Below are 22,082 nucleotides of genomic sequence, written 5' to 3' on the forward strand. Positions count from 1 at the left end.
CCAGAACTTTGCCCATTTTTCTATGGGGGTTATAAAATTATAAATCTTATAAAAATTATCATTTTTCTCACTTGTATTTTAATGTGGGTGTTCATTTTTTTAGTTATTGGTAAGTATTTTTTGTAGTTTAAAGACATTAATCTTTACTAATTTTACTGTCATATGTATTACAGGTACTTTTCATCAATTTGTCTTAAATTTGTTCTTAATTTTTACTTTTTGGTAGTCAAATCTGTAAGTTTTTTCCAATCCACGAATGTAAAAAATTTGCCCTTATTTTCTTATATTAGTCTTCTGGTTTTATTTTTACATTCAATCCTGGAATTCACCTGCAAATGATTTTAGTATGAAGAATAAGGTATTTGGCTATGACTTCCTTTTTCCTCCCAAAGGAAGAACAATTGTCTGAAAACCCTTTTTTGAATAATCTGCTCTTTCTGGTGCTGGTGGCTTACTAAAAGATGATGAAAGAAGCAAGAGAGTGGGGTTATTAGTTTGAAATATGTTTTAAGACAAAGAGACTTAGGCAAGAGGACTTTACAGTTAGAGTTTATTTTTGAGGCTGTGTCCTTCCATCTTGGAAATTTTCACATGATTGTAAATATTTGAAGCAGATGTTTCATTAAGGAAAGACCTGACTAAAGTCAGAACTCTGCCACTAATGTGAATAAAGGGAAGACTGTAGACGAAGGGTTGTGGTGGTGGCTGTGGTTGGGCCTTTGTCTCTGAAGGCTAATAAAAGCTCACCTGTTAGATGACTTGCCTCCATAAAGGGCACAACGAAACTAGAAACTGCCCTACTTTGAGGAAGTTTGCAAACAAGTCCGAATAGTCCAGAGAAAAACGGCATAGGGACTGAATTTGGCAGTATGGATGAGAGGAATTCTGTCCTACCACAACTTCCGCTACCAGAAACTATCCCTTCTAGCTTGTTTTTAGACCCAGGGTTTTATGCTTTCTACCTAGAAGATACGTCATGAATTTGATGTTCTGGCTTGCCTCCAGTAATAGGTTGCCTTGGGTTTCTCCCCTAACAAAGCAGGATGCAGACTTCTAACTGACCAATACAATTAAATAATAAATTTATTTGTTTTATAATTATTTCAAGTGCTTGACTTTAATTTTGCAGGGGAAAAAAATATTAAACTTTTATTCTAGTGTCCAAATGTAGTGAAATAAAATGTCATTAAGTTATATTTTGGTAGAAATGTTGGGTTTTTTCTTTGTTTACTATGATTAAATTTTCTGGGTTTTTTGTTTTTTCTTAGGTTGTGACAAAGACCTTTCATGGTGCAGGCTTGGTTGTCCCAGTAGATAAAAATGATGTTGGGTACAGAGAGCTCCCTGAAACAGATGGTAATACATTTCATATGTAAATACATGAATGTTTGAATATATATGTTAATAAATGTACGTGAAGGTTCTTCTTATATAGGGCAGTAGGTGCATACATATGCCTCTCGTGGGACCTCGGTGATTCACAGCCAGCCAGTTTGGCCTGAATTAAAACTATCATATCTCTGGTTCCTTGAGCAAGTTCTTTAATTTTTTATTGTTAAAATTTTTTTGTTCCTTTTTTTTAACATGCCCCTGGGGTTACACTGCTTGAATTTTAATCACACCTTCCCTATAAGCAGGTTTATTCCTAACCAAATACCTCTTTGAAGCTTCCTACAATAACAGTTTAACCTGGCGAATGAGATACCGTGTACTGAGCAATTCTGCAGTGTCCTGATTCACTGTACCAAGTAAATGTCAATACTCACCCGGCTCTTTACGGTAGGTCTTACCCTGTTTTACAGAATGGAAATAGATCCAGAAAGGTCTACCCACTGCCATTGAGTCGTTTTGACTCATAGCGACCCTACAGGACAGAGGAGAACTACCCCATAGGGTTTCCAAGGAGCGCCTGGGGGATTCAAACTGCCAACCTTTTGATTAGCAGCCGTAGCTCTTAACCACTACACCACAAAGGTCTAAACAAAGGTCTAACAGGTAGTAAATGGGGGAGCTGGATCTCCAACTAGGGTCTTCCTGACTTTAGAGTACATGTTGTTTTTAGGTGCTGTCGGCTCGATTTCGACTCATAGCAACCCCGTGCGATGGGGTGGAACTGTCCCGTAGGGCTTTCTAGGCAGTAATCTTCACAGGAGCAGATCGTCAGGTCTCTGTCCTGCAGAGCCACTGGACGGGTTCGAATCGCCAGCCTTTCAGTTAGCAGCTGAGTGCTTAACCGTTGTGCCACCAGGGCTCCTTCCCCAAAGTAAGAATACTTGCTCGATTAGTTGTGTAAGTACTCCACTGTGGCTTAGCTTAATACTCAGTCCAGTAGCAGCAGGGGTAAAATAAGGGTTAAGTATTAAAATTCTTCAATCATTAAATGTTAAGTAGCAAAATTTAAGACTTAATTTTTGAGTTAATTAAAGCCTTATTTAGATACTCATTAAGCTTATTCTTATAAGTTTTATAGAAATTCTGTTAAGTGGATTTCTATGAAATGTTTTATTATTGGTAGAAAAACATACTTCTCATATTGGTGATGAGCTGAATATTTTCACCTATATTCTTCGGTGTTTTATTAGGTTAGTAATTCTCCTAAGTTTGCCTGCTTTTTTCTAGTTCATATGTGACTTGCCAGGAGAAAAACTAGAAAATATAATACAGTAAAACGTGCAAAAGCTGGAACCTGTGTAAAGCGGAAACCTATCAGAGAAGGAAAACTCAAATATTTTCCACTAAAACAAGCGATACGAAAGTGGTAAGACTGCATCCTGTCAAAGGTGGAACACTTGTGAGACCCGGAAAAACAAGGCAGTCCTGTCGAATTCCACCTCTCACAGGTTTCACTCTACTAGAAAGTAATAGACTGTAAATCACTTGCTGACAGAAGACAAGTAGGTCTTAACTTGCATGCCAACCTGAATTGACTTGTAGTGGCTCCTGGAGCACTGTGGGGAAAGAGATTCTAAGGGCCCAGTCAATTAGTTACATATCTTCTAAGGGTATAAGAAGGAAGCACTTATTTGCCCATCCCTAGGAAAAGAGACTTTTGGAGGAAGCCCAGTCTGTTTTCTTGAAATGATTGGCACTGGGTTTTCTGGAGGAGGAAGAAAAGGAAAGGTCATGAAGCTAATATAAAATCATTTAACTTTTTTAAAGTTTTCAAACCAATAAATATATCACTACTATATAGTCAGGGACATGGGTGATAAGTATTGTCATTTGTCTGATGTGATAATGACCTACCAAAGGTGAGAAAAGGAGCAAAACATATTTCGTAACCTCACAGACAGCGTGCGTTCTACATGGACATCATGACTGAATCAATCAAATAATATGTGTAGTCTGAGGTTAAAAGCCCTGGTATTTCTTTACCCCTTTGATCAAAGTATACCTTGGTGGTGCAGTGGTTAATCACTTGGCTGCTAACCAAAAGGTCGGCGGTTCGAACCCACCAGCCGCTCTGCGGGAGAAAGATGTGGCAGTCTGCTTCTGTAAAGGTTGTTGTTGTTAGGTGCCGTTGAGTTGGCTCTGACTCATAGGGACCCTATGCACAACAGAATGAAATGCTGCCCAGTCCTTGGCCATTCTCAACAATTGTTGCTATGTTTGAGCCCATTGTCGCAGCCACTGTGTCAGTCCCCCTCGTTGAGGGTCTTAGGCCTGGGAAACCCTAAGGCACAGTTCTGCTTTGTCATGTTAGGGTCACTATGAGTCAGAATCAACTCGGCAGTAATGGGAAAGAGAGAGATTTTCAGTTAATATAAGAATATTGTGCTTCATATCTCGTAATTACATCATTCTTAAGTGTGATTGTTAATGTTTTAACCAATCTTCCTGTTTCCCAAAATAGTAGCCATCTTGTTTAGAAATGTGTTCTGTGGCCTTGTTTGGTAATATCCACTCTTCATTAATGGATTATCCACAAGGAAGGACTATTTGTTGAAAAGGACGTCTAATGAGATGTTGATTAGAGCCTTCATCCTCATCCATCCTGAGATCTGATGCACACTGGCAACCAGAAAGTAGTGAACAAAAACATTGAAGCCAAAACAACAATATCATGTCACTGATTTTTTTTTTTTCTTTAGCTAACTTTTTATTAGATAGTCCCTCGAATTTCTGTTTTTACCTCAAATTACACTTTGCCCATGGCTGCACTTCCCCTGCTTTGGTAAAGGTTTACTTTGCAGTGATTTCTTATCTCACAATGTCGTCATTTTCTGTTTGTTTTCAATTCACAAGTCACTGATGGTTTTTTTTTTTTTAAATGAAGTACAGCAGGGGAGAAAAAACTGTAAACTTTGTCTATTTGGATTTTTAAAAATTCCAACTCCTAATACAGTGTGTGAACTAGCCCAGAGGCCAGGTAGTAATTGGTAGGCTTCACAGGCAATGTAAGTTCTCTGTGGTATAGTCTCCTGTGTGTGTGTGTGTGTTTTCCCAATATAAAGTGGGAAGACCATCCTTAGCTTGAGGGCAATTCAAAGATGGGGGTGAGTGGGCCAGGTTTGGCCTATGGGAGTAGTTTGCCACAACTCCTGGCCTAGCCTACTGACGATCTTTGAAAGCTTTATATAAAATCATTGCAACTAAATTTATTGTGAAAGTCGCATTTTGTAGTTAATACAAGAAACCTTTTTTGTTCAAACCATTTTTATGCTTGAATCCTAAGGAGAAAAATTATAAAATTGCCATTCTAGATTATAGTGCTGTAGATGACTACCCAAAAAAAAAAAAAAAAAAAAAACAGCATTAATTATACTGGTAAAGTCATAGGAGGAAAACCCCAGCTTTCAGCCTTTTTGTGTGTGTCATTCATTTCCCTCAGCCGACCTCAAGAGAATTTGCAAGACAATTGTCGAGGCACCAAGTGACGAGGAGAGACTTAAAGCTTTTGCTCCCATCCAAGAAATGATGACTTTTGTGCAGTTTGCCAACGATGAATGTGATTATGGCATGGGGCTTGAGTTGGGAATGGACCTCTTTTGCTATGGCTCCCATGTGAGTGAAAAAATCTCCACCTCTCAGTCACCATCAACCCCTGCCCTGCCCCACAGCACATAGCCACACTCAAGCATGTACGTTTGAAATCCCCAAGTTCAAGCATAGGTGGGCTATGGATTCAGCTTGTATTTTAGAACAAACTTTTTTAAGTGATTTAAGCAACTGTTCTAAGAATATGTTTTATTTGAAATTCATTTTGTGTATTGGTAAAGGTGAGTAACCAAGATTATTTGCATTCAGGTTTACATTAAAGTGGTAGGGATGTGCCCTTTAGTGTTTCACTTAAGTTTCTGTGTTTTAGTGTGGGCATGCATGTGCACATGGATGTGTACATACACCTTTCTTTTGGCTCCATTTTTTTCCCATTTTAGTGGAATGCTTGTTACTGTGTTTGAATTCTTAGATGAAGAATGAATACTACTTTAAATTTGCTTTAAATTATTGAGAGATATGGCTTTATCCTTAACTGTTTGCTCATAAAAAACATTTACTTACTGTTTAATTGGTGCTGAAGGGCAGTGGAGATTTAGTGGTCGTAGTCTCACCTACCATGCAGGAGGCCAGGGTTCGATTCCTAGCCAGTGCACCTCATGTACAGCCACAAGCCATCTGTCAGTGGAGGTGTGCCTGTTGCTGTGATGCTGAACAGGTCTTTTCAATGGAGCTTCCAGACTCAGACAGACTAGGAAGCAAGGCCTGGGGATCTCCTTTCAAAAGTCAGCCAGTGAAAACCCTATGGATCCCAGTGGTCCCATTTCTTTGTGTACCGACAGTGATTCAGTGCTCACTCAGGTGCAGCTGCCTCGGGGTCAAAGGGGTGTTAAGGCGCAGTGGCCGAAAGCCTCTGGAGTTAGAGCGCTTCGTGTTTAGATCACAAAGGGGTGTTAAGGCGCAGTGGCCGAAAGCCTCTGGAGTTAGAGCGCTTCGTGTTTAGATCACAAAGAGGTGTTAAGGCGCAGTGGCCGAAAGCCTCTGGAGTTAGAGCGCTTCGTGTTTAGATCACAAAGAGGTGTTAAGGCGCAGTGGCCGAAAGCCTCTGGAGTTACAGCGCTTCGTGTTTAGATCACAAAGAGGTGTTAAGGCGCAGTGGCCGAAAGCCTCTGGAGTTAGAGCGCTTCGTGTTTAGATCACAAAGAGGTGTTAAGGCGCAGTGGCCGAAAGCCTCTGGAGTTAGAGCGCTTCGTGTTTACATCACAAAGAGGTGTTAAGGCGCAGTGGCCGAAAGCCTCTGGAGTTAGAGCGCTTCGTGTTTAGATCACAAAGAGGTGTTAAGGCGCAGTGGCCGAAAGCCTCTGGAGTTAGAGCGCTTCGTGTTTAGATCACAAAGGGGTGTTAAGGCGCAGTGGCCGAAAGCCTCTGGAGTTAGAGCGCTTCGTGTTTAGATCACAAAGAGGTGTTAAGGCGCAGTGGCCGAAAGCCTCTGGAGTTAGAGCGCTTCGTGTTTAGATCACAAAGAGGTGTTAAGGCGCAGTGGCCGAAAGCCTCTGGAGTTAGAGCGCTTCGTGTTTAGATCACAAAGAGGTGTTAAGGCGCAGTGGCCGAAAGCCTCTGGAGTTAGAGCGCTTCGTGTTTAGATCACAAAGAGGTGTTAAGGCGCAGTGGCCGAAAGCCTCTGGAGTTAGAGCGCTTCGTGTTTAGATCACAAAGAGGTGTTAAGGCGCAGTGGCCGAAAGCCTCTGGAGTTACAGCGCTTCGTGTTTAGATCACAAAGAGGTGTTAAGGCGCAGTGGCCGAAAGCCTCTGGAGTTAGAGCGCTTCGTGTTTAGATCACAAAGAGGTGTTAAGGCGCAGTGGCCGAAAGCCTCTGGAGTTAGAGCGCTTCGTGTTTAGATCACAAAGAGGTGTTAAGGCGCAGTGGCCGAAAGCCTCTGGAGTTAGAGCGCTTCGTGTTTAGATCACAAAGAGGTGTTAAGGCGCAGTGGCCGAAAGCCTCTGGAGTTAGAGCGCTTCGTGTTTAGATCACAAAGAGGTGTTAAGGCGCAGTGGCCGAAAGCCTCTGGAGTTAGAGCGCTTCGTGTTTAGATCACAAAGAGGTGTTAAGGCGCAGTGGCCGAAAGCCTCTGGAGTTAGAGCGCTTCGTGTTTAGATCACAAAGAGGTGTTAAGGCGCAGTGGCCGAAAGCCTCTGGAGTTACAGCGCTTCGTGTTTAGATCACAAAGAGGTGTTAAGGCGCAGTGGCCGAAAGCCTCTGGAGTTACAGCGCTTCGTGTTTAGATCACAAAGAGGTGTTAAGGCGCAGTGGCCGAAAGCCTCTGGAGTTAGAGCGCTTCGTGTTTAGATCACAAAGAGGTGTTAAGGCGCAGTGGCCGAAAGCCTCTAGAGTTACAGCGCTTCGTGTTTAGATCACAAAGAGGTGTTAAGGCGCAGTGGCCGAAAGCCTCTGGAGTTACAGCGCTTCGTGTTTAGATCACAAAGAGGTGTTAAGGCGCAGTGGCCGAAAGCCTCTGGAGTTACAGCGCTTCGTGTTTAGATCACAAAGGGGTGTTAAGGCGCAGTGGCCGAAAGCCTCTGGAGTTACAGCGCTTCGTGTTTAGATCACAAAGGGGTGTTAAGGCGCAGTGGCCGAAAGCCTCTGGAGTTACAGCGCTTCGTGTTTAGATCACAAAGAGGTGTTAAGGCGCAGTGGCCGAAAGCCTCTGGAGTTAGAGCGCTTCGTGTTTAGATCACAAAGAGGTGTTAAGGCGCAGTGGCCGAAAGCCTCTGGAGTTACAGCGCTTCGTGTTTAGATCACAAAGAGGTGTTAAGGCGCAGTGGCCGAAAGCCTCTGGAGTTAGAGCGCTTCGTGTTTAGATCACAAAGAGGTGTTAAGGCGCAGTGGCCGAAAGCCTCTGGAGTTACAGCGCTTCGTGTTTAGATCACAAAGAGGTGTTAAGGCGCAGTGGCCGAAAGCCTCTAGAGTTACAGCGCTTCGTGTTTAGATCACAAAGGGGTGTTTAGGCGCAGTGGCCGAAAGCCTCTGGAGTTACAGCGCTTCGTGTTTAGATCACAAAGAGGTGTTAAGGCGCAGTGGCCGAAAGCCTCTGGAGTTACAGCGCTTCGTGTTTAGATCACAAAGGGGTGTTAAGGCGCAGTGGCCGAAAGCCTCTGGAGTTACAGCGCTTCGTGTTTAGATCACAAAGAGGTGTTAAGGCGCAGTGGCCGAAAGCCTCTGGAGTTACAGCGCTTCGTGTTTAGATCACAAAGGGGTGTTAAGGCGCAGTGGCCGAAAACCTCTGGAGTTACAGCGCTTCGTGTTTAGATCACAAAGAGGTGTTAAGGCGCAGTGGCCGAAAGCCTCTGGAGTTACAGCGCTTCGTGTTTAGATCACAAAGAGGTGTTAAGGCGCAGTGGCCGAAAGCCTCTGGAGTTACAGCGCTTCGTGTTTAGATCACAAAGAGGTGTTAAGGCGCAGTGGCCGAAAGCCTCTGGAGTTACAGCGCTGCGTGTTTAGATCACAAAGAGGTGTTAAGGCGCAGTGGCCGAAAGCCTCTGGAGTTACAGCGCTTCGTGTTTAGATCACAAAGAGGTGTTAAGGCGCAGTGGCCGAAAGCCTCTGGAGTTACAGCGCTTCGTGTTTAGATCACAAAGAGGTGTTAAGGCGCAGTGGCCGAAAGCCTCTGGAGTTACAGCGCTTCGTGTTTAGATCACAAAGGGGTGTTAAGGCGCAGTGGCCGAAAGCCTCTGGAGTTACAGCGCTTCGTGTTTAGATCACAAAGAGGTGTTAAGGCGCAGTGGCCGAAAGCCTCTGGAGTTACAGCGCTTCGTGTTTAAATCACAAAGGGGTGTTAAGGCGCAGTGGCCGAAAGCCTCTGGAGTTACAGCGCTTCGTGTTTAGATCACAAAGGGGTGTTAAGGCGCAGTGGCCGAAAGCCTCTGGAGTTACAGCGCTTCGTGTTTAGATCACAAAGGAGTGTTAAGGCGCAGTGGCCGAAAGCCTCTGGAGTTACAGCGCTTCGTGTTTAGATCACAAAGAGGTGTTAAGGCGCAGTGGCCGAAAGCCTCTGGAGTTACAGCGCTTCGTGTTTAGATCACAAAGAGGTGTTAAGGTGCAGTGGCCGAAAGCCTCTGGGGTTACAGCGCTTCGTGTTTAGATCACAAAGAGGTGTTAAGGCGCAGTGGCCGAAAGCCTCTGGAGTTACAGCGCTTCGTGTTTAGATCACAAAGAGGTGTTAAGGCGCAGTGGCCGAAAGCCTCTGGAGTTAGAGCGCTTCGTGTTTAGATCACAAAGGGGTGTTAAGGCGCAGTGGCCGAAAGCCTCTGGAGTTACACCGCTTCGTGTTTAGATCACAAAGAGGTGTTAAGGCGCAGTGGCCGAAAGCCTCTGGAGTTAGAGCGCTTCGTGTTTAGATCACAAAGGGGTGTTAAGGCGCAGTGTCCGAAAGCCTCTGGAGTTAGAGCGCTTCGTGTTTAGATCACAAAGGGGTGTTAAGGCGCAGTGTCCGAAAGCCTCTGGAGTTAGAGCGCTTCGTGTTTAGATCACAAAGAGGTGTTAAGGCGCAGTGGCCGAAAGCCTCTGGAGTTACAGTGCTTCGTGTTTAGATCACAAAGAGGTGTTAAGGCGCAGTGGCCGAAAGCCTCTGGAGTTAGAGCGCTTCGTGTTTAGATCACAAAGAGGTGTTAAGGCGCAGTGGCCGAAAGCCTCTGGAGTTAGAGCGCTTCGTGTTTACATCACAAAGAGGTGTTAAGGCGCAGTGGCCGAAAGCCTCTGGAGTTAGAGCGCTTCGTGTTTAGATCACAAAGAGGTGTTAAGGCGCAGTGGCCGAAAGCCTCTGGAGTTAGAGCGCTTCGTGTTTAGATCACAAAGAGGTGTTAAGGCGCAGTGGCCGAAAGCCTCTGGAGTTAGAGCGCTTCGTGTTTAGATCACAAAGAGGTGTTAAGGCGCAGTGGCCGAAAGCCTCTGGAGTTAGAGCGCTTCGTGTTTAGATCACAAAGAGGTGTTAAGGCGCAGTGGCCGAAAGCCTCTGGAGTTAGAGCGCTTCGTGTTTAGATCACAAAGGGGTGTTAAGGCGCAGTGGCCGAAAGCCTCTGGAGTTAGAGCGCTTCGTGTTTAGATCACAAAGAGGTGTTAAGGCGCAGTGGCCGAAAGCCTCTGGAGTTAGAGCGCTTCGTGTTTAGATCACAAAGAGGTGTTAAGGCGCAGTGGCCGAAAGCCTCTGGAGTTAGAGCGCTTCGTGTTTAGATCACAAAGAGGTGTTAAGGCGCAGTGGCCGAAAGCCTCTGGAGTTAGAGCGCTTCGTGTTTAGATCACAAAGAGGTGTTAAGGCGCAGTGGCCGAAAGCCTCTGGAGTTAGAGCGCTTCGTGTTTAGATCACAAAGAGGTGTTAAGGCGCAGTGGCCGAAAGCCTCTGGAGTTACAGCGCTTCGTGTTTAGATCACAAAGAGGTGTTAAGGCGCAGTGGCCGAAAGCCTCTGGAGTTAGAGCGCTTCGTGTTTAGATCACAAAGAGGTGTTAAGGCGCAGTGGCCGAAAGCCTCTGGAGTTAGAGCGCTTCGTGTTTAGATCACAAAGAGGTGTTAAGGCGCAGTGGCCGAAAGCCTCTGGAGTTAGAGCGCTTCGTGTTTAGATCACAAAGAGGTGTTAAGGCGCAGTGGCCGAAAGCCTCTGGAGTTAGAGCGCTTCGTGTTTAGATCACAAAGAGGTGTTAAGGCGCAGTGGCCGAAAGCCTCTGGAGTTAGAGCGCTTCGTGTTTAGATCACAAAGAGGTGTTAAGGCGCAGTGGCCGAAAGCCTCTGGAGTTAGAGCGCTTCGTGTTTAGATCACAAAGAGGTGTTAAGGCGCAGTGGCCGAAAGCCTCTGGAGTTACAGCACTTCGTGTTTAGATCACAAAGAGGTGTTAAGGCGCAGTGGCCGAAAGCCTCTGGAGTTACAGCGCTTCGTGTTTAGATCACAAAGAGGTGTTAAGGCGCAGTGGCCGAAAGCCTCTGGAGTTAGAGCGCTTCGTGTTTAGATCACAAAGAGGTGTTAAGGCGCAGTGGCCGAAAGCCTCTAGAGTTACAGCGCTTCGTGTTTAGATCACAAAGAGGTGTTAAGGCGCAGTGGCCGAAAGCCTCTGGAGTTACAGCGCTTCGTGTTTAGATCACAAAGAGGTGTTAAGGCGCAGTGGCCGAAAGCCTCTGGAGTTACAGCGCTTCGTGTTTAGATCACAAAGAGGTGTTAAGGCGCAGTGGCCGAAAGCCTCTGGAGTTAGAGCGCTTCGTGTTTAGATCACAAAGGGGTGTTAAGGCGCAGTGGCCGAAAGCCTCTGGAGTTACAGCGCTTCGTGTTTAGATCACAAAGAGGTGTTAAGGCGCAGTGGCCGAAAGCCTCTGGAGTTAGAGCGCTTCGTGTTTAGATCACAAAGAGGTGTTAAGGCGCAGTGGCCGAAAGCCTCTGGAGTTACAGCGCTTCGTGTTTAGATCACAAAGAGGTGTTAAGGCGCAGTGGCCGAAAGCCTCTGGAGTTAGAGCGCTTCGTGTTTAGATCACAAAGAGGTGTTAAGGCGCAGTGGCCGAAAGCCTCTGGAGTTACAGCGCTTCGTGTTTAGATCACAAAGAGGTGTTAAGGCGCAGTGGCCGAAAGCCTCTAGAGTTACAGCGCTTCGTGTTTAGATCACAAAGGGGTGTTTAGGCGCAGTGGCCGAAAGCCTCTGGAGTTACAGCGCTTCGTGTTTAGATCACAAAGAGGTGTTAAGGCGCAGTGGCCGAAAGCCTCTGGAGTTACAGCGCTTCGTGTTTAGATCACAAAGGGGTGTTAAGGCGCAGTGGCCGAAAGCCTCTGGAGTTACAGCGCTTCGTGTTTAGATCACAAAGAGGTGTTAAGGCGCAGTGGCCGAAAGCCTCTGGAGTTACAGCGCTTCGTGTTTAGATCACAAAGGGGTGTTAAGGCGCAGTGGCCGAAAACCTCTGGAGTTACAGCGCTTCGTGTTTAGATCACAAAGAGGTGTTAAGGCGCAGTGGCCGAAAGCCTCTGGAGTTACAGCGCTTCGTGTTTAGATCACAAAGAGGTGTTAAGGCGCAGTGGCCGAAAGCCTCTGGAGTTACAGCGCTTCGTGTTTAGATCACAAAGAGGTGTTAAGGCGCAGTGGCCGAAAGCCTCTGGAGTTACAGCGCTGCGTGTTTAGATCACAAAGAGGTGTTAAGGCGCAGTGGCCGAAAGCCTCTGGAGTTACAGCGCTTCGTGTTTAGATCACAAAGAGGTGTTAAGGCGCAGTGGCCGAAAGCCTCTGGAGTTACAGCGCTTCGTGTTTAGATCACAAAGAGGTGTTAAGGCGCAGTGGCCGAAAGCCTCTGGAGTTACAGCGCTTCGTGTTTAGATCACAAAGGGGTGTTAAGGCGCAGTGGCCGAAAGCCTCTGGAGTTACAGCGCTTCGTGTTTAGATCACAAAGAGGTGTTAAGGCGCAGTGGCCGAAAGCCTCTGGAGTTACAGCGCTTCGTGTTTAAATCACAAAGGGGTGTTAAGGCGCAGTGGCCGAAAGCCTCTGGAGTTACAGCGCTTCGTGTTTAGATCACAAAGGGGTGTTAAGGCGCAGTGGCCGAAAGCCTCTGGAGTTACAGCGCTTCGTGTTTAGATCACAAAGGAGTGTTAAGGCGCAGTGGCCGAAAGCCTCTGGAGTTACAGCGCTTCGTGTTTAGATCACAAAGAGGTGTTAAGGCGCAGTGGCCGAAAGCCTCTGGAGTTACAGCGCTTCGTGTTTAGATCACAAAGAGGTGTTAAGGTGCAGTGGCCGAAAGCCTCTGGAGTTACAGCGCTTCGTGTTTAGATCACAAAGAGGTGTTAAGGCGCAGTGGCCGAAAGCCTCTGGAGTTACAGCGCTTCGTGTTTAGATCACAAAGAGGTGTTAAGGCGCAGTGGCCGAAAGCCTCTGGAGTTAGAGCGCTTCGTGTTTAGATCACAAAGGGGTGTTAAGGCGCAGTGGCCGAAAGCCTCTGGAGTTACACCGCTTCGTGTTTAGATCACAAAGAGGTGTTAAGGCGCAGTGGCCGAAAGCCTCTGGAGTTAGAGCGCTTCGTGTTTAGATCACAAAGGGGTGTTAAGGCGCAGTGTCCGAAAGCCTCTGGAGTTAGAGCGCTTCGTGTTTAGATCACAAAGGGGTGTTAAGGCGCAGTGTCCGAAAGCCTCTGGAGTTAGAGCGCTTCGTGTTTAGATCACAAAGAGGTGTTAAGGCGCAGTGGCCGAAAGCCTCTGGAGTTACAGCGCTTCGTGTTTAGATCACAAAGAGGTGTTAAGGCGCAGTGGCCGAAAGCCTCTGGAGTTACAGCGCTTCGTGTTTAGATCACAAAGAGGTGTTAAGGCGCAGTGGCCGAAAGCCTCTGGAGTTACAGCGCTTCGTGTTTAGATCGCAAAGAGGTGTTAAGGCGCAGTGGCCGAAAGCCTCTGGAGTTAGAGCGCTTCGTGTTTAGATCACAAAGGGGTGTTAAGGCGCAGTGGCCGAAAGCCTCTGGAGTTAGAGCGCTTCGTGTTTAGATCACAAAGGGGTGTTAAGGCGCAGTGGCCGAAAGCCTCTGGAGTTAGAGCGCTTCGTGTTTAGATCACAAAGGGGTGTTAAGGCGCAGTGGCCGAAAGCCTCTGGAGTTAGAGCGCTTCGTGTTTAGATCACAAAGGGGTGTTAAGGCGCAGTGGCCGAAAGCCTCTGGAGTTAGAGCGCTTCGTGTTTAGATCACAAAGGGGTGTTAAGGCGCAGTGGCCGAAAGCCTCTGGAGTTAGAGCGCTTCGTGTTTAGATCACAAAGGGGTGTTAAGGCGCAGTGGCCGAAAGCCTCTGGAGTTAGAGCGCTTCGTGTTTAGATCACAAAGGGGTGTTAAGGCGCAGTGTCCGAAAGCCTCTGGAGTTAGAGCGCTTCGTGTTTAGATCACAAAGGGGTGTTAAGGTGCAGTGGCCGAAAGCCTCTGGAGTTACAGCGCTTCGTGTTTAGATCACAAAGGGGTGTTAAGGTGCAGTGGCCGAAAGCCTCTAGAGTTAAAGAGCTTCGTGTTTAGATCGCAAAGAGGTGTTAAGGCGCAGTGGCCGAAAGCCTCTGGAGTTACAGCGCTTCGTGTTTAGATCACAAAGAGGTGTTAAGGCGCAGTGGCCGAAAGCCTCTGGAGTTACAGCGCTTCGTGTTTAGATCACAAAGAGGTGTTAAGGCGCAGTGGCCGAAAGCCTCTGGAGTTACAGCGCTTCGTGTTTAGATCGCAAAGAGGTGTTAAGGCGCAGTGGCCGAAAGCCTCTGGAGTTACAGCGCTTCGTGTTTAGATCACAAAGGGGTGTTAAGGCGCAGTGGCCGAAAGCCTCTGGAGTTAGAGCGCTTCGTGTTTAGATCACAAAGGGGTGTTAAGGCGCAGTGGCCGAAAGCCTCTGGAGTTAGAGCGCTTCGTGTTTAGATCACAAAGGGGTGTTAAGGCGCAGTGGCCGAAAGCCTCTGGAGTTAGAGCGCTTCGTGTTTAGATCACAAAGGGGTGTTAAGGCGCAGTGGCCGAAAGCCTCTGGAGTTAGAGCGCTTCGTGTTTAGATCACAAAGGGGTGTTAAGGCGCAGTGTCCGAAAGCCTCTGGAGTTAGAGCGCTTCGTGCTTAGATCACAAAGGGGTGTTAAGGCGCAGTGGCCGAAAGCCTCTGGAGTTAGAGCGCTTCGTGTTTAGATCACAAAGGGGTGTTAAGGCGCAGTGGCCGAAGGCCTCTGGAGTTAGAGCGCTTCGTGTTTAGATCACAAAGGGGTGTTAAGGCGCAGTGGCCGAAGGCCTCTGGAGTTAGAGCGCTTCGTGTTTAGATCACAAAGAGGTGTTAAGGCGCAGTGGCCGAAAGCCTCTGGAGTTAGAGCGCTTCGTGTTTAGATCACAAAGGGGTGTTAAGGCGCAGTGGCCGAAAGCCTCTGCAGTTAGAGCGCTTCGTGTTTAGATCACAAAGGGGTGTTAAGGCGCAGTGGCCGAAAGCCTCTGGAGTTACAGCGCTTCGTGTTTAGATCACAAAGGGGTGTTAAGGCGCAGTGGCCGAAAGCCTCTGGAGTTAGAGCGCTTCATGTTTAGATCACAAAGGGGTGTTAAGGCGCAGTGGCCGAAAGCCTCTGGAGTTAGAGCGCTTCGTGTTTAGATCACAAAGGGGTGTTAAGGCGCAGTGGCCGAAAGCCTCTGGAGTTAGAGCGCTTCGTGTTTAGATCACAAAGGGGTGTTAAGGCGCAGTGGCCGAAAGCCTCTGGAGTTAGAGCGCTTCGTGTTTAGATCACAAAGGGGTGTTAAGGCGCAGTGGCCGAAAGCCTCTGGAGTTAGAGCGCTTCGTGTTTAGATCACAAAGAGGTGTTAAGGCGCAGTGGCCGAAAGCCTCTGGAGTTAGAGCGTTTCGTGTTTAGATCACAAAGGGGTGTTAAGGCGCAGTGGCCGAAAGCCTCTGGAGTTAGAGCGCTTCGTGTTTAGATCACAAAGGGGTGTTAAGGCGCAGTGGCCGAAAGCCTCTGGAGTTAGAGCGCTTCGTGTTTAGATCACAAAGGGGTGTTAAGGCGCAGTGGCCGAAAGCCTCTGGAGTTAGAGCGCTTCGTGTTTAGATCACAAAGGGGTGTTAAGGCGCAGTGGCCGAAAGCCTCTGGAGTTCGAGCGCTTCGTGTTTAGATCACAAAGGGGTGTTAAGGCGCAGTGGCCGAAAGCCTCTGGAGTTAGAGCGCTTCGTGTTTAGATCACAAAGGGGTGTTAAGGCGCAGTGGCCGAAAGCCTCTGGAGTTACAGCGCTTCGTGTTTAGATCACAAAGGGGTGTTAAGGCGCAGTGGCCGAAAGCCTCTGGAGTTAGAGCGCTTCGTGTTTAGATCACAAAGGGGTGTTAAGGCGCAGTGGCCGAAAGCCTCTGGAGTTAGAGCGCTTCGTGTTTAGATCACAAAGGGGTGTTAAGGCGCAGTGGCCGAAAGCCTCTGGAGTTAGAGCGCTTCGTGTTTAGATCACAAAGGGGTGTTAAGGCGCAGTGTCCGAAAGCCTCTGGAGTTAGAGCGCTTCGTGCTTAGATCACAAAGGGGTGTTAAGGCGCAGTGGCCGAAAGCCTCTGGAGTTACAGCGCTTCGTGTTTAGATCACAAAGGGGTGTTAAGGTGCAGTGGCCGAAAGCCTCTGGAGTTACAGAGCTTCGTGTTTAGATCGCAAAGAGGTGTTAAGGCGCAGTGGCCGAAAGCCTCTGGAGTTACAGCGCTTCGTGTTTAGATCACAAAGAGGTGTTAAGGCGCAGTGGCCGAAAGCCTCTGGAGTTACAGCGCTTCGTGTTTAGATCACAAAGAGGTGTTAAGGCGCAGTGGCCGAAAGCCTCTGGAGTTAGAGCGCTTCGTGTTTAGATCGCAAAGAGGTGTTAAGGCGCAGTGGCCGAAAGCCTCTGGAGTTACAGCGCTTCGTGTTTAGATCACAAAGGGGTGTTAAGGCGCAGTGGCCGAAAGCCTCTGGAGTTAGAGCGCTTCGTGTTTAGATCACAAAGGGGTGTTAAGGCGCAGTGGCCGAAAGCCTCTGGAGTTAGAGCGCTTCGTGTTTAGATCACAAAGGGGTGTTAAGGCGCAGTGGCCGAAAGCCTCTGGAGTTAGAGCGCTTCGTGTTTAGATCACAAAGGGGTGTTAAGGCGCAGTGGCCGAAAGCCTCTGGAGTTAGAGCGCTTCGTGTTTAGATCACAAAGGGGTGTTAAGGCGCAGTGTCCGAAAGCCTCTGGAGTTAGAGCGCTTCGTGTTTAGATCACAAAGGGGTGTTAAGGCGCAGTGGCCGAAAGCCTCTGGAGTTACAGCGCTTCGTGTTTAGATCACAAAGGGGTGTTAAGGCGCAGTGGCCGAAAGCCTCTGGAGTTAGAGCGCTTCGTGTTTAGATCACAAAGAGGTGTTAAGGCGCAGTGGCCGAAAGCCTCTGGAGTTAGAGCGCTTCGTGTTTAGATCACAAAGGGGTGTTAAGGCGCAGTGGCCGAAAGCCTCTGGAGTTAGAGCGCTTCGTGTTTAGATCACAAAGGGGTGTTAAGGCGCAGTGGCCGAAAGCCTCTGGAGTTACAGCGCTTCGTGTTTAGATCACAAAGGGGTGTTAAGGCGCAGTGGCCGAAAGCCTCTGGAGTTAGAGCGCTTCGTGTTTAGATCACAAAGGGGTGTTAAGGCGCAGTGGCCGAAAGCCTCTGGAGTTAGAGCGCTTCGTGTTTAGATCACAAAGGGGTGTTAAGGCGCAGTGGCCGAAAGCCTCTGGAGTTAGAGCGCTTCGTGTTTAGATCACAAAGGGGTGTTAAGGCGCAGTGGCCGAAAGCCTCTGGAGTTACAGCGCTTCGTGTTTAGATCACAAAGGGGTGTTAAGGCGCAGTGGCCGAAAGCCTCTGGAGTTAGAGCGCTTCGTGTTTAGATCACAAAGGGGTGTTAAGGCGCAGTGGCCGAAAGCCTCTGGAGTTAGAGCGCTTCGTGTTTAGATCACAAAGGGGTGTTAAGGCGCACTGGCCGAAAGCCTCTGGAGTTAGAGCGCTTCGTGTTTAGATCACAAAGGGGTGTTAAGGCGCAGTGGCCGAAAGCCTCTGGAGTTAGAGCGCTTCGTGTTTAGATCACAAAGGGGTGTTAAGGTGCAGTGGCCGAAAGCCTCTGGAGTTAGAGCGCTTCGTGTTTAGATCACAAAGGGGTGTTAAGGCGCAGTGGCCGAAAGCCTCTGGAGTTAGAGCGCTTCGTGTTTAGATCACAAAGAGGTGTTAAGGCGCAGTGGCCGAAAGCCTCTGGAGTTACAGCGCTTCGTGTTTAGATCACAAAGAGGTGTTAAGGTGCAGTGGCCGAAAGCCTCTGGAGTTAGAGCGCTTCGTGTTTAGATCACAAAGGGGTGTTAAGGTGCAGTGGCCGAAAGCCTCTGGAGTTAGAGCGCTTCGTGTTTAGATCACAAAGGGGTGTTAAGGCGCAGTGGCCGAAAGCCTCTGGAGTTACAGCGCTTCGTGTTTAGATCACAAAGAGGTGTTAAGGCGCAGTGGCCGAAAGCCTCTGGAGTTACAGCGCTTCGTGTTTAGATCACAAAGAGGTGTTAAGGCGCAGTGGCCGAAAGCCTCTGGAGTTACAGCGCTTCGTGTTTAGATCACAAAGAGGTGTTAAGGCGCAGTGGCCGAAAGCCTCTCGAGTTACAGCGCTTCGTGTTTAGATCACAAAGAGGTGTTAAGGCGCAGTGGCCGAAAGCCTCTGGAGTTACAGCGCTTCGTGTTTAGATCACAAAGGGGTGTTAAGGCGCAGTGGCCGAAAGCCTCTGGAGTTACAGCGCTTCGTGTTTAGATCACAAAGAGGTGTTAAGGCGCAGTGGCCGAAAGCCTCTGGAGTTACAGCGCTTCGTGTTTAGATCGCAAAGAGGTGTTAAGGCGCAGTGGCCGAAAGCCTCTGGAGTTACAGCCCTTCGTGTTTAGATCACAAAGAGGTGTTAAGGCGCAGTGGCCGAAAGCCTCTGGAGTTACAGCGCTTCGTGTTTAGATCGCAAAGAGGTGTTAAGGCGCAGTGGCCGAAAGCCTCTGGAGTTACAGCGCTTCGTGTTTAGATCACAAAGAGGTGTTAAGGCGCATTGGCCGAAAGCCTCTGGAGTTACAGCGCTTCGTGTTTAGATCGCAAAGAGGTGTTAAGGCGCAGTGGCCGAAAGCCTCTGGAGTTACAGCGCTTCGAGTTTAGATCGCAAAGAGGTGTTAAGGCGCAGTGGCCGAAAGCCTCTGGAGTTAGAGCGCTTCGTGTTTAGATCGCAAAGAGGTGTTAAGGCGCAGTGGCCGAAAGCCTCTGGAGTTACAGCGCTTCGTGTTTAGATCGCAAAGAGGTGTTAAGGCGCAGTGGCCGAAAGCCTCTGGAGTTACAGCGCTTCGTGTTTAGATCGCAAAGAGGTGTTAAGGCGCAGTGGCCGAAAGCCTCTGGAGTTACAGCGCTTCGTGTTTAGATCGCAAAGAGGTGTTAAGGCGCAGTGGCCGAAAGCCTCTGGAGTTACAGCGCTTCGTGTTTAGATCACAAAGGGGTGTTAAGGCGCAGTGGCCGAAAGCCTCTGGAGTTAGAGCGCTTCGTGTTTAGATCACAAAGGGGTGTTAAGGCGCAGTGGCCGAAAGCCTCTGGAGTTAGAGCGCTTCGTGTTTAGATCACAAAGGGGTGTTAAGGCGCAGTGGCCGAAAGCCTCTGGAGTTAGAGCGCTTCGTGTTTAGATCACAAAGGGGTGTTAAGGCGCAGTGGCCGAAAGCCTCTGGAGTTAGAGCGCTTCGTGTTTAGATCACAAAGGGGTGTTAAGGCGCAGTGTCCGAAAGCCTCTGGAGTTAGAGCGCTTCGTGTTTAGATCACAAAGGGGTGTTAAGGCGCAGTGTCCGAAAGCCTCTGGAGTTAGAGCGCTTCGTGTTTAGATCACAAAGGGGTGTTAAGGCGCAGTGGCCGAAAGCCTCTGGAGTTACAGCGCTTCGTGTTTAGATCACAAAGAGGTGTTAAGGCGCAGTGGCCGAAAGCCTCTGGAGTTAGAGCGCTTCGTGTTTAGATCACAAAGGGGTGTTAAGGCGCAGTGGCCGAAAGCCTCTGGAGTTACAGCGCTTCGTGTTTAGATCACAAAGAGGTGTTAAGGCGCAGTGGCCGAAAGCCTCTGGAGTTAGAGCGCTTCGTGTTTAGATCACAAAGAGGTGTTAAGGCGCAGTGGCCGAAAGCCTCTGGAGTTAGAGCGCTTCGTGTTTAGATCACAAAGAGGTGTTAAGGCGCAGTGGCCGAAAGCCTCTGGAGTTAGAGCGCTTCGTGTTTAGATCACAAAGGGGTGTTAAGGCGCAGTGGCCGAAAGCCTCTGGAGTTACAGCGCTTCGTGTTTAGATCACAAAGGGGTGTTAAGGCGCAGTGGCCGAAAGCCTCTGGAGTTAGAGCGCTTCGTGTTTAGATCACAAAGAGGTGTTAAGGCGCAGTGGCCGAAAGCCTCTGGAGTTAGAGCGCTTCGTGTTTAGATCACAAAGAGGTGTTAAGGCGCAGTGGCCGAAAGCCTCTGGAGTTACAGCGCTTCGTGTTTAGATCACAAAGGGGTGTTAAGGCGCAGTGGCCGAAAGCCTCTGGAGTTAGAGCGCTTCGTGTTTAGATCACAAAGAGGTGTTAAGGCGCAGTGGCCGAAAGCCTCTGGAGTTAGAGCGCTTCGTGTTTAGATCACAAAGGGGTGTTAAGGCGCAGTGGCCGAAAGCCTCTGGAGTTAGAGCGCTTCGTGTTTAGATCACAAAGGGGTGTTAAGGCGCAGTGGCCGAAAGCCTCTGGAGTTAGAGCGCTTCGTGTTTAGATCACAAAGGGGTGTTAAGGCGCAGTGGCCGAAAGCCTCTGGAGTTAGAGCGCTTCGTGTTTAGATCACAAAGAGGTGTTAAGGCGCAGTGGCCGAAAGCCTCTGGAGTTAGAGCGCTTCGTGTTTAGATCACAAAGGGGTGTTAAGGCGCAGTGGCCGAAAGCCTCTGGAGTTACAGCGCTTCGTGTTTAGATCGCAAAGAGGTGTTAAGGCGCAGTGGCCGAAAGCCTCTGGAGTTACAGCGCTTCGTGTTTAGATCGCAAAGAGGTGTTAAGGCGCAGTGGCCGAAAGCCTCTGGAGTTACAGCGCTTCGTGTTTAGATCGCAAAGAGGTGTTAAGGCGCAGTGGCCGAAGCCTCTGGAGTTAGAGCGCTTCGTGTTTAGATCGCAAAGAGGTGTTAAGGCGCAGTGGCCGAAAGCCTCTAGAGTTACAGCGCTTCGTGTTTAGATCACAAAGAGGTGTTAAGGCGCAGTGGCCGAAAGCCTCTGGAGTTACAGCGCTTCGTGTTTAGATCGCAAAGAGGTGTTAAGGCGCAGTGGCCGAAAGCCTCTGGAGTTACAGCGCTTCGTGTTTAGATCGCAAAGGGGTGTTAAGGCGCAGTGGCCGAAAGCCTCTGGAGTTACAGCGCTTCGTGTTTAGATCACAAAGGGGTGTTAAGGCGCAGTGGCCGAAAGCCTCTGGAGTTAGAGCGCTTCGTGTTTAGATCACAAAGGGGTGTTAAGGCGCAGTGGCCGAAAGCCTCTGGAGTTAGAGCGCTTCGTGTTTAGATCACAAAGGGGTGTTAAGGCGCAGTGGCCGAAAGCCTCTGGAGTTAGAGCGCTTCGTGTTTAGATCACAAAGGGGTGTTAAGGCGCAGTGTCCGAAAGCCTCTGGAGTTAGAGCGCTTCGTGTTTAGATCACAAAGGGGTGTTAAGGCGCAGTGTCCGAAAGCCTCTGGAGTTAGAGCGCTTCGTGTTTAGATCACAAAGGGGTGTTAAGGCGCAGTGGCCGAAAGCCTCTGGAGTTAGAGCGCTTCGTGTTTAGATCACAAAGGGGTGTTAAGGCGCAGTGGCCGAAAGCCTCTGGAGTTAGAGCGCTTCGTGTTTAGATCACAAAGGGGTGTTAAGGCGCAGTGGCCGAAAGCCTCTGGAGTTAGAGCGCTTCGTGTTTAGATCACAAAGGGGTGTTAAGGCGCAGTGGCCGAAAGCCTCTGGAGTTAGAGCGCTTCGTGTTTAGATCACAAAGGGGTGTTAAGGCGCAGTGGCCGAAAGCCTCTGGAGTTACAGCACTTCGTGTTTAGATCACAAAGGGGTGTTAAGGCGCAGTGGCCGAAAGCCTCTGGAGTTAGAGCGCTTCGTGTTTAGATCACAAAGGGGTGTTAAGGCGCAGTGGCCGAAAGCCTCTGGAGTTAGAGCGCTTCGTGTTTAGATCACAAAGGGGTGTTAAGGCGCAGTGGCCGAAAGCCTCTGGAGTTAGAGCGCTTCGTGTTTAGATCACAAAGGGGTGTTAAGGCGCAGTGGCCGAAAGCCTCTGGAGTTACAGCGCTTCGTGTTTAGATCACAAAGGGGTGTTAAGGCGCAGTGGCCGAAAGCCTCTGGAGTTAGAGCGCTTCGTGTTTAGATCACAAAGGGGTGTTAAGGCGCAGTGGCCGAAAGCCTCTGGAGTTAGAGCGCTTCGTGTTTAGATCACAAAGGGGTGTTAAGGCGCAGTGGCCGAAAGCCTCTGGAGTTAGAGCGCTTCGTGTTTAGATCACAAAGGGGTGTTAAGGCGCAGTGGCCGAAAGCCTCTGGAGTTACAGCGCTTCGTGTTTAGATCACAAAGGGGTGTTAAGGCGCAGTGGCCGAAAGCCTCTGGAGTTAGAGCGCTTCGTGTTTAGATCACAAAGGGGTGTTAAGGCGCAGTGGCCGAAAGCCTCTGGAGTTAGAGCGCTTCGTGTTTAGATCACAAAGGGGTG

The 22,082-nt window shown here is 48.7% G+C and overlaps 1 protein-coding gene across 3 annotated transcripts in view; it reads left to right on the plus strand.

The window, feature by feature from the left end:
* The window catches only part of LOC100665990 (histone PARylation factor 1), a 60,357-nt gene that overhangs the window by 15,892 nt on the left and 22,383 nt on the right, over positions 1-22,082 (plus strand). The window contains exons 6-7 of one of the 3 annotated variants that reach the window (XM_003415845.3): positions 1,269-1,356; positions 4,832-5,004. In XM_003415845.3, coding sequence (XP_003415893.1) covers positions 1,269-1,356; positions 4,832-5,004 — 261 coding nt within the window. Of the gene's footprint in view, positions 1-1,268; positions 1,357-4,831; positions 5,113-22,082 lie in introns of all 3 variants that reach the window. The other 2 variants (XM_023554980.2, XM_023554981.2) reach the window with 2 other exon arrangements.

Source organism: Loxodonta africana, chromosome 21 (genome assembly GCF_030014295.1).
Source record: "Loxodonta africana isolate mLoxAfr1 chromosome 21, mLoxAfr1.hap2, whole genome shotgun sequence".
NCBI lineage: Eukaryota > Metazoa > Chordata > Mammalia > Proboscidea > Elephantidae > Loxodonta > Loxodonta africana.